This window comes from Cervus canadensis, chromosome 12 (genome assembly GCF_019320065.1).
Source record: "Cervus canadensis isolate Bull #8, Minnesota chromosome 12, ASM1932006v1, whole genome shotgun sequence".
Classification (NCBI taxonomy): domain Eukaryota; kingdom Metazoa; phylum Chordata; class Mammalia; order Artiodactyla; family Cervidae; genus Cervus; species Cervus canadensis.
Window position 1 is genome coordinate 61,469,766 of NC_057397.1, and position 12,686 is coordinate 61,482,451.

Below are 12,686 nucleotides of genomic sequence, written 5' to 3' on the forward strand. Positions count from 1 at the left end.
TGGATGCATGAGACAAGTGCTCGGGCCTGGTGCACTGGGAAGACCCAGAGGAATCGGGTGGAGAGGGAGGTGGGAGGGGGGATCGGGATGGGGAATACGTGTAAATCTATGGCTGATTCATATCAATGTATGACAAAACCCACTGAAATGTTGTGAAGTAATTAGCCTCCAACTAATAAAAAATTAAAAAAAAGAAAAAAGAAAAGAAAATCCTTTGCCCACAAAAAAAAAACAAAAAAAAAAAAATAAAAATAAAAACCTTTAGACTACGAAATTTTTGCACCTTGTTATGTCCCTGGATATGTTTCCAGTGTCTCCTAATTTACAGTCTATGGGAACTTGAATAGAATTTATGTCTTACTATGGTGTTAAAATTATGTAAATCTTAATTCTTTTGAATTGTATCACAGAGCTTTTCAGGTCTACTATATCCTTCTACTTCTCTGAATATTCATCCTATTAATTTTTGACAGTTTGATATTGAAATTTCAAATAGTCTTAATTTATCTACTAAAACAATTTTAATATATAGTGGAACTGTATGTAATCTTGTTCTGTATTTTCCAAGTCTCCTATCAGTATGTTCTTATACTTTCATTATTAAAAAAAAATTTTTTTAATGAAGAAAAATATTAAGAGATGGCCATGAAAACCTATTAAACACTGAGTCTCAGAAAAGAAACTATGAAAACATACCTTTCCAACCACAGTTTTTAGTCCCAGTTTAATGAAATCAAAATACAACTAACTCCTGAGTACAAATGACTTAAGGTACGGTGCTAAAGAAAAACATGATATGTAAGATAAAATGCTAGAAAGAGATCTAATAATATTAGGATAATAATATTCCTTTTTTACATGAAGTATTGTGCCATACTATAATTTAGAACCTCAGATGGAACTATAAATAGATAAGTTCACTGTTATTTATAAAATAATTATAGTAGAAATATGTGTGCTCAAATTAGTTACTCATCTTAACTTACTAATCACTTCAGTATTCATATTTATTGACTACCACACAATAAACTGTGGAAAATTCTTAAAGAGATGGCAGTAACAGACCACCTTATCTGTCTTCTGAGAAACCTATATGCAGGCCAAGAAGCAACAGTTAGAACCAGTCATGGAACAGACTCATTCAAAAATTAGGAAGGGAGTATGTCAAGCCTATATACTGTCACCCTGCTTATTTAACTTATATTCAAAGTACAACATGTGAATGCAAGGCTGGAATCAAGATTGCTGGGAAAAGTATCAACAACTTCAGATATGCAGATGATACCACCTAATAGCAGATAGTGAAGAGGATCTTACCAGCCTTTTGATGAAGGTGAAAGAGGAGAGTAAAAAAACTTGCCTGAAACTCAACATTCAAAAAACTAAGATTATGGCATCTGGTCCCATTACTTCAGGGCAAATAGATGGAGAAAAAGTGGAAACAGTGACAGATTTTATTTTCTTGGGCTCCAAAATCAGTCAACGATGACTGCAGACATGAAATTAAATGACACTTACTCCTTAGAAGAAAAGCTATGACAAACCTAGACAGCATATTAAAAGGCAGAGACATCAATTTGCTAACAAAGGTCCATAGTAGTCAAAGCTATGTTTTTTCCCAGTAGTCATGTACAGATGTGAGATTTGGACCATAAAGAAGGCTGAATACCGAAAAACTGATGCTTTCGAATTCTGGTGCTAAAGACTCTTGCAGTCCCTTAGACAGTAAGATCAAACTAGTCAATCCTAAAGAACTTAACCCTGAATTGGAAGGACTGATGCTGAAGCTGAAGTCCCAATACTCTGGCCACCTGTCGCAAAGAGCCGACTCATTGGAAAAGACCCAACTCATTGGAAAAGAGCCCAATGGGAAAGATTAAAGGCAAGAGGAGGAGGGCAAGACAGAGGATGCGATGGTGGATGGCATCACTGACTCAATGGACTGGAGTTTGAGCAAACTCCAAGGGACAGTGAAAGGGAATCCTGGCATGCTGCAGTCCATGGAGTCACGAAGAGCTGTATACAACTGAGCAACTCAACAACAAAATATACCATAGATTACTCTTTTCAGAAGATTACAAAATAACACATAACAAGATGATGGGTATTACTCATCAGAGAAAAAACACGTATATATTACTGGTCATTTAAATAGTAGAAATAATGTGTTAAATCAATCAGTAAAATTAGAGGAGCACAGAATGGTTAGTAAGGCATTATACAGAAACAGAAGAAATAAAGAAAACTTCTTAGGTTTATTTTCTTGTGACCACAGACCAGAGTAAGCTAAGAATACAGATTGAGGTTGACCAACTTCAGAAAAAGAATAAAACTGGAAAAAAAAAAAAAAAGAATAAAAGTGAGATATAATTGCCCAGGTATCACCCTCATTCCCATCAGCAACATATCTCCCCTGAGATTAAAGATTTTATCATAAGAAAAGCTGCATATATAGTCAAGTGAATAAATATAGTCATCAGAAGCAAAACCACACCTAGTCTAGTTTGCTCTATCATGTGCCATAGTTAAATGTTTATACAAGGACTGGGTTATATACAATGGAAGAGAACATAAGGATACAGCCTTTTACTATAGACTAAAGAAAGTAACATTGACTATAAATATTCAGCAACATCTTAGGAGTACTGTCTATTTTCTGCTTCTATAATCAATCTCAATCAATGTAAGTGAAGTGAAGTCACTCAGTCGTGTCCGACTCTTTGCAACCCCATGGACTGCAGCATACCAGGCTTCTCTGTCCATGGGATTTTCCAGGCAAGGGTACTGGAGTGGGGTGCCACTTCTTTCGCAACCCAGGCATTGAACCCTAGTGTCCTGCATTGTAGGCAGACGCTTTACCATCTGAGTCACCAGGGAAGTCAATATAAAGGCACTAAATATTTCCTGCATTCATGGAGTCTCACCTTCCTGTCTCATCTGATGCCATCAATGCATCAAAGGAACCACTAGAGAGGAAGAGAAGTCAGTCAACAAAAGGAGTTACTAGGATAATATTAATAACATAAGGCCTCATACTGGCAGAGGTTGTAGGACACAGCTGATACCTGCAAGCTGAGAGTTAAAACAACAACAAAAGAATAACAAAACATACTTTCTCTTTCCCCCTCTTCTCATAATTTTATATAAGCATCATGCTCAAAAAAGAGAGCCTGTAAAAGATCGCCAAAACCCAGGTTACCAGCTGTTGTATTAAATAGTACTTTAAATACAGTAGACCCTAGAATAGCACTGACCCCTCGCAGCAGAAAATCCATATACAACTTTACAGTCTACCCTTTGTATTCACTGTTCTGAACCCATGGGTTTAACCAACCACAGATCACAACGTACTGAAGTATCAAAAAAAAAAAAAATTCATGCATAAATGGACCTGTACTATTCAAACCCATGCTATTTAGGGTCACCGTGTGAGTTAATCATATTCACATACTGATACCATGGAATTGGAGATGTTTTTAAATGTTATTTCTAAAAAGTGATTTTAAAAGTTTTCATTATACTTATCAGATTGTATTATAGCTAGGCATAGATATTTGGATCACTTTTCTACACAGCCTAACAAATTACCACAAATCTAGCAGCTAAGAACAGCACATACGTATTATCTTGCAGTTTATGTGGGTGAAGCATCCTGATATAATTTTGCAGATCATCTACCTTGCTCTTTCTTGTTCATAAGGTGGGAGCAATATTCTTCTGCAATTGTCGACATCTTGAACAGAAGTGGAAGGTCCCAATACTTAGATATTACTATCTGGTACACATAAAATTCTATAAAGATGCCTCTGTTATCAGTCTGTCATATCTTATTTCAAGACAAAAGAGTCTTTATGAAAACTTAAAAAAGGTTGTGGTACCCTTACCCAGTTCCTATTAAATGGAGATAAGCATTTAATTGTGTATTTTCATCAGTTAAAACATGATCTGGAAGACGTGTAATTCAGTAAGATTAAATTATGTATTTTAAAGTGAGAAGAAAATTTAGTAACAATAGTTATAATTAATATTTTCATATTTAATATGTAATTAGGTAGGAAAAAATAATTAGGTCATCCTTTTAATTCAATTTAAGCTTTTATTTCAGTACTAAAATAAGTATGCTGCTATTGGTATATTGACCATTTAAAATATTTCAAATAATGCTTATAGAAACAAAAAGTGAATTTTTAAAATTCAAATAACATTTCAATATTTGCATAATTTTGTAACTTATCAGGAAGAGCATATGTGTTTCACATCATTTTATTATTAATCTGCAAAGAGCACCAATAGTTTTCATTTAAATTGTGAAAGTGAGGTTGTATACATGAGTGTCACCAGTGAGAAAATTTTTATTGACCTTAAAGACTGAAAATTAAAAAGAAAAAAGCAACCGAGAAATTAAACCATGGTATTTCTAACTTTCACTTTACCTGCAGTGTTAGACTCTTAACTGCATTCCATACTACTCCAATAAACTCTTTCATTCTTTCTTCAGGACTTCTACAGCCTTCAGTTATATTCAGCACAGCTTTCACAGGAATTGACAATGGTCTGGATTCTAAGAATAAGAACAGGCAGGATGATTTAATAGAAACGTACCATGTAGTTTCACATAAATATACAGAAAATATTTCCACTATTACTTCTTCCCTTGTTTAAAATTTAAAAATATATTAGATCATATTAACTGAAAGAATTACTGATTTTTACAATTATTCCAAATAAAAAAAAAAACCAATCTGTTAATAGTTAAGACAGTGAAGATGACTCTTTTTCAGAGACTGATGACTGGAATGTCGGTTTGTGGAGTAACAGTAATGCTCTATTTTTTGAATACATGGATGTGTTTACATTGTGAAAATTTACTTAATTATAACTTAACAATTTGTTCATTTCTCAGTATGCAGTTAAAACATGAATAAAAATCTTATCGAAAAAGAAAACTGAACTTCCTTCATCCAAAATTAATAGAAAATGTGTCTTCCCAAATGTGAATTTTCCTGAGAATAAAACCTTACTCACAGTATCTCTCAACTTATAACACTGGTTTTGATAGTAAGCAAAAGAAGCACTGGGCTTCTTCAGTGGCTCAGACAGTAAAGAATCTGCCTGCAATGCATGAGGCCCAGGTTCGATCCCTGAGTTGGGAAGATTCCCTGGAGAATGGAATGGCTACCCTACTACAGTATTCTTGTCTGGAGAATTCCACGGAGAGAGGAGCCTGATGGGCTGTAGTCCATGGGGTCACAAAGATTTAGACATGACTGAGCAACTGAACTGAACTGAACTGAGCAAATGACACTTTCATTTTAACTTTCAAAAAAACTGATCACATAAAAGCCAGGTAGATGTTACACGAATTTTCTTCATCTAAAACAAAGAACTTAGAGAACTTCAATAATTTTTATAATGAAAATTTCAGAAGTCAAATAATAATTTATAACAATATATGTGGACATGTCTATATATACATTACATTTTTATGTTACTGCATACATGTAATTGATAGGGTGTTATTTTAAATACCATAAAATAAATGACTCAGATCTTGGTTTTCAAGACTTTTACTAAGCTAAATTTGATAATCATTGGACAGTCTGCAAAGTAAGTGCTACCACATCATCACTATGAGAATGACAAGTGCTATTACCTACTCATACTTTCCCTTTCCCTCTATTTGGTTCACATATTTGCACTTATAGCAGATTTAAAGTACCTTAAGGGCATGGAACATAAACCTTTTATTCTCATACTAATAATACCACAGCCTACCACATTATCCATATTAGAAACATTCAAAAAATGTTGTTAAAAAAAAAAAAAAAACAGTTGGAGAGAGATCCATGCAGTTGGAGCATTCTAGGCAGATGGGAACAACACTGCAAAACACCAAGATGGGAGTGTACTTAGGATTTTCAAGAAACCATATAAAAGCAAGGATGGTTGGAACAGAGTAAGAATGACAGAAGCAAGAGACGAGGGCAGAGGTACCAATAGGGACCAAATCATACAGGGCTTACACAGGCCATGGTAAGGAGGTTGGGTTTTATTTTGAGGGAGACAGGATATGACTCTAAACACAATCTTGAAATTAACGGACATATTTTGAGAGAATTTCTCTGGCTACTGTGTAGAAAACGGTCTACATAAATATTAAAACAAGAAGACAAGTTGTGACAGGTGGTAGTAGCAATAGAGGTAACAAGAATGGTGAATTTCTGTATTATTTTCAAAGATACAGCCAACACAATTTACTGATGGATTAAAATTACAATAAGAGAGAAAAGTAAAGCAAGGGTAACTCCAAGGTTTTATATTTGATCAACTGGAAGAATGGCACTAGAGGGGAGAGGAAAAGGAAATATAGTTCTAGACCTATCAGGGGAAGATTTCTATTGCAGGTTCAAATGAAGATATCAAAGTGTCATATGGATAAACAACAAAAAAATGGGAAAAATATGAACAAATAATTCATACAAAATATAATTTGGCCAAAAAACTTACTAAGATATGCTCAACTTTCCTAATAATACAATAAAAATTAAGGCAACAATCAAATATTCTTTTCAACTGTCATGTTGGCAAACATTTTAAACTGTTAACTTGTATTTTTGAAAACATCTGACATTGTTGAAGCCCTTTGTTAGAATGTTTCATATACTGGGACTATAAGGATAGCTTGTGGAGTGAAATTACAAGACAGGATATTTAAACATGCAAGTTTTTCTACAAAGTAATTCCATTTCTAAAAACCTGTACTACAGAAATACTAAAACATATGACTTGTGAGATTCATACCAACAATTTGAAAAATGTTTCGTATCAGCAGTATTATTTGAAACAGCGAAAAAATGGGAGAGAAGGAAGGAGGAGAAAGGAGAGGAAGAAAATGCTAAGCAATTTATCTATTCATCAAAAAAGATATGGTTAAATTAACTTTGGAATACTTGTGATAAGGATTATAATTCAATCATTTAAAAATGAGGAACAGTTCAACATATGACAGAAATCATATTTTCGATACACTGTGAGGTGAAAGTATATGTATTTCCGTAGTACATTCCACATATGTTTTTAAAACAGTATGTGAGGTTGAGCGTGTGTTTATCTATCTCATAAACACAGAGTTATAGTGAGGTAAAATATAAACCCTTGACAGAAGTTACCTTTGAATACAATAAAATGGAATTGATGAGGGGTAAGAGGGGAGGAGGTTTTTAACTTTTTACTGTATATTTCAGAATTAATGTTTTACAGCAGTAAGTCATGTCCGACTCTTTGTGACCCCATGGACTATAGCCTGCCAGGTTCCTCTGTTCATGGGATTCTCCAGGGAAGAATACTGGAGTGGGTTGCCATGCCCTCCTCCAGGGGATCTTCCCAACCCAGGGTCAGAACCGAGGTCTCCCACATTGCAGGTGGATTCTTTACCATCTGAGCCACAAAGGAAGCCCAAGAATGCTAGAGTGGGTAACCTAACCCTTCCCCAGGGGATCTTCCCGACCCAGGGATTAAACTGAGGTCTTCCCACATTGCAAGTGGATTCTTCAGCACCTGAGTTACCAGAGAAGCCCTATTTTAAAATTAAACACACCTTAATTTACTTTCCACTCACCTCAGACCTTACAGTTATTCTTTTATATCTTAGCAGGTATGAGAAGACTACAGTGACATAAACTTATTGTAGAACTCTGCCAATTTAAATAACTAAATTAAATGTAGACCAACCACATCCAAGCATGCACACAGATGTTTACAGAAGCTTTATTCATAACTATCAAAACCTGGAAGCAACCAAGATGTCCTTTAGAAGGTGAGCTGCTAGATAAACTGTGGTACACTTAGAAAATGGATAATTATTAATTAATAGAAATGAGCCATAAAAACACATGGAATAAATTTAAATACATATTTATAAGTGAAAGAAGCCCATCTGAAAAGGCTACGTACTGAATGCTTCCAACTATGTGACAATCTGGAAAAAGCATAAATATGGAGATTATAAAAAGATTAGCACAGAAGTTAAGGAGAAAAGATCAACAGGCAGAGCAAAGAAACTACTCTGCTTTGTAACTACATTGAAACTACTCTGTATATCACTATATTGGAGGGTATATGTTGTTATACATTTGTTCAAACAGAAGAATATATTACACCATGAATGATCCCTATTGAGAAAAATGGACTCTGGATGATAATTATGGATCAATATAAATTCATCAAGTGTTAACAACATACCACTTTGGTGGGGTTTTTGATAATGAGGGAGACTACACACGTGCGGGGCAGTGGATACATGAGAAATCTCTGAACCTTCCCCTCAATTTAAATGTGAGCCTAAAATTGCTCTAAGAAAATAAATTCTAGAAATATAAATAAATTTTTAAAATGCATGCCAAATTTTAAAACTCCTTGAAATCATGGATACCACAGGTTTCCACAAAAGCTGCTTATGGTCAAATTTTAAAAATCTACTGATAGAGAATATTAATGTTGTATAAATAATGTTATTACAATTAAAAAATAAGACCATCTAATAAATGGTAATATTATCAAGCAGATTGGACACCATTACCTGACTGTTAAGTGATATTTAAAGTCACTAAACACCAAAAGCTGTATTTGCTGATGTTGTGATTTAAGAAGTTATATGAGGTGTTGAAATCTCTATATGGCTTAAAAGTGTTTTCCAAAGAGCTATGAAAAACATAATCAGTTTAAAAATCTCGCTAAGTAGAATGATCTGGCTATTATAAGTGTAAAAGCGCCTATTTTAGATAGTACACTAATTTTCAATCCATCATATTCATATTATCTAAAAGACAACAGAATAGGAAGACAAGCTTGTCTTTTCAAAAGATAATTTTTTTGTAATTATGTACATTTTACAGCAAGCACAGGTATACTCTAGAAAAAACTGCCAATTTTGAACCACACTTTATTTAACCAAAATGTCGGTAACATCAACTACATGTTGGGGACTAATCTAATGTCAGAAGTTAATTATAAGTACATCTAAAGTCAAGAATACTATTCATGTTAAATGTTGCAATGTGTAATAAAAAGTTCATTAAGTTACTGTAAATATAGAGAATAATGATTAAAAATTAATAAGACAAGACACAGAAGATACAGAAAAAACTTGAAGATTACCAGATCTGAAACAAAGTGACTTTCCTTTTTTAATCACAACAAACCTATTGTTTTAGTTCTACCTTAAACATCATTTCCTGAGAAATGGTCACTGAATTCCCCAAATTAGATTTTGCCCTTCCCCTATAATCTCATAGAATTCTGACATAATTCTGTATAATATATTTAATTCTTCATGGTATAATGAGGACATTTGAATATTTGTTTCTCCAAAGGAAGCAGAAGAGCACAGTAATACTATACAGCAATCAATGCAGTCGTTACTAGTGGGACTTCAAAGATACATTCTAGATGCTGCTGCCCCTCCCCCCACTAATCTGACTCTTTCAATGAGAAATGATCTTTATGTATATATTTATTAATCTAACACCAGCTAGATAAAACTGGCTGAAAAAGCATAAAGCTTGAAACGCCAAGCCACAGAAGTAAATGTCTATATTTTTTGCCTCTATATGTCAGTCAATGATTTACATCAAAACATTCTTTAACCTTCTCATGGCTGACCTAGAACCTGGTAACAATTATTTAAAGTCAATATGTCAAAAACCTCTCTTCTTATTTTGAGGATTTAAGTAATGGTGTCAATGGTTAAATGGTAACTGAGTATCCTACAGTATGTCTAGAACAATGGCACCAAATAACGACATTTGATACCAAATGGTTTATGTTCCTGAAGTTCAAGATTCTCATCATAACAAGGTTACTTAATGATACCAAGGAATCAAAAAACATTTGTTCAGTGATGGTAGAATTCAGTTCTCAGAGTAAGTGTTTCTCAGAATTAAGCTGTTTCTATTCCAAACTTCTATTATCTGTTGCATAAGAGTCTCAGAGAGGTGCTGTAACAAAAGTTGGCCAACTTTGGTATTTGTTCGATAAGGAAGGATGACTCCTAATGGGAAATTAAGAAAAAAAATTCCTATAGCAATTTTTCCTTTAAACATAAGACTTCTAACCACCAATTTATATAATTATGTACTTTAGTCAGTAAAATGCAATTCAGTTTTGGTAGTGCTAAAACCAAGACAGTATTCATTCCACTGAAAGGACAATCCATGTTTCCTATATTTATTTCATGTAGTGCCATGAAATAACAAGAGTGCCTTGCTCAGTAAGCATTAGTTGAAATCAATCATTAATATCTTAAAAAGAGGAAAAAATCATATGAGTATCTTCTTTAAATAAATCTTTCCCTAATAGTGTACTGACATTGTTTTTAAAACACACCTTTGTGTAAGGTACATATTTATGATTTATAGTTTTATTTTTATTTAAAGTTTTAAATGATCACCAAGAAAAAAACTGTGTCAATCTTTAGTTCCTCCTTTATGTTATTGGGAAATCAAGTTGTTCAGTCATGTATTTACTCTTAATTTTACTGGCCAAAGTCCTTAAAATGGCTCATAAATTCCTACAGGATCAGGATCCCCACTATCCTTTTGACTTCCCCTTCCATCCCTCTTCCCAGGACTTTCTGCTTCAGTCAGATTGTACTCCTTGCTATTTCTTGAAGGCAAGACTACTGGAAAAAATGCTATTGAAGAACACAGCAGAAGAGGAATCACACCACCTGTCTCTCAATCCCCCAATTCCTTAATCTGAAGGAGATCTCACAAGGATTTAGGGAATCACAACACAACAGAAAAAAAAGCAGACGTGTGTATCTTCTTATATTGCTATTCTTCCATTCCATTGGTGTGGCCTAGAAAACACTTGAAAAATGCGATAAAGGAAAATGCGATCCCCTTCCAAAACTTATGAAATATGGAAAATTGCTTAGTTCAATTCAATAAGCATTACTGAGTGCCTAGTTTTGCTAGGATCTTCAGAAACAAAGAAGCATAAGATGGGGATTATGTCTTTGAGGAGCTTACACTGGAAAGACAGAAATGAATGAATAACAAACTTACTAAACGGATAGGTAGCACAGACCTATTTTAGAAAATTTTATAATTATGTGGAGAAGGAAATGGCAACCCACTCCAGTATTCTTACTTGGAGAATTCCATGGACAGGAGCTTGGTGGGCTACACTTCATGGGGTCAAGAGTCAGACACGACTTAGTGACTGAGCTTGCACCACAAACGCATAGCTACAGAAAAGAAGTTGTTAACTCACTCATAATCCTCATAATGACTCTGATGTCACTGGAAAGAAATATACTTCTTGCAAAAGGTAAGAAAAATACAACCTGTTACCTCTCCCAAATATTTAATAAATATCCCTGGGTAATGTGGGAACAAATCTGAAAAGTTGCAGGATATCAATTTAAATCAATAAAGGATGGCAGAAAATAAGGCTAAGGAATGTGATTATTAAGTCCCTAAATAAAATAATTAAAGAAATAGGATTTATTCATTCATGAAGCAATTATTTACTCAATTTGCTTAATGCCAGAAGTAGCTGTTAGATTCTGGGAATACAAATGTGACTCAGATAGAGTATGATAAGCATTATGAGGAATAGAAAAGAGGTACTAAGGTAGGGAAGCCTGGAAGAATGGCACAGACCTATTTTAGAAAGACTGAAAGGGAAAAGTTTCTTTACTGAAAGGATAACATTTAAATAAAAACTTAATAGTTATGAAAATGGCAACAGAAGCAACAGAAACAGAACATGCAAAAGATCCCAGTCAAGAAAAAGCGTGCAGTGTTTGAAGAAGTGAAAGATGATCAATGTAACACAAAATAACAAAAGATGAAATGAAAGAAGCCTACAGAGAGAGGATCAGGTCAAACTCTGTCAGCCTCGGTAAGAAGTTTGGATTCTACCTTAAGTACAACAGGAAGTCACAAAAGCATTTCAAGTAGGGAATAAAATGATCCAATTTAGATTTTTAATAAAATGACTCCTGCTGTTATTTAGACAACAAATGATAAAATAATCTGGAAATGACCCTAGGGAGACTAATCATGATACCCTTACATTATTCTATATAAGAATTATACAGTTCTGACTAGGAAAGCAACATACAAACAGACTGAAACAAAAGACTAAAGAATAACTTGGAGGCAGAACAAACAGGCAAGGAGATACTAAAGATGAGTCCTGGGTTTCAGCCTTGAGCAACACTGTCAATAGTGGTAAGGGGAGGTACAGAGTTATACAGATTTGATATAAGTTTGGCTTTAAGCACCTGTAAGATACCCAAACAGAGCTGTCCAGGGAACTGAACATGGAACACCTTAAAAAAAAGAAAAGAAGAAGAAGAAAATAGAAGAAAAGAACCAATAAAGCAAGTTAGTTAAAACAAATGTAAAATAGAAAGATCATCAGTATGAAATAAATGTTACTATATAAAAATGGAAACAATGGGTTTTAAGTCAGCTTTAGAATGATTACAATCAAATAAACAAGAGAAAATAAAATTACACTGCAGTATCAAAACCTAATAAATAAAATAAGCTTCACTTTGCTTGAAGTCTATAGCTTTCCTCTTAAAATGCAAACATAAAAGATGTGATCGTATGTTTTATCTGAATTGCATTTTACCATACATATATACAGAACTTTCACGTATCTTACTTTTA

General features: G+C 33.9%; 1 protein-coding gene across 13 annotated transcripts in view; it reads right to left on the reverse strand.

Annotated features, from left to right (window-relative positions):
- VPS13B (vacuolar protein sorting 13 homolog B) overlaps positions 1 to 12,686 on the reverse strand; it is a 774,030-nt gene that overhangs the window by 428,348 nt on the left and 332,996 nt on the right. For all 13 annotated transcript variants that reach the window (XR_006272367.1, XM_043484079.1, XM_043484085.1 and 10 more), the window contains one exon: positions 4,434 to 4,561. Coding sequence is in view for 12 of the 13 variants with exons in the window: in XM_043484079.1 (XP_043340014.1) it covers positions 4,434 to 4,561 (128 nt within the window). In the remaining variant the exon portion in view is untranslated. The remainder of the gene's footprint in view (positions 1 to 4,433; positions 4,562 to 12,686) is intronic.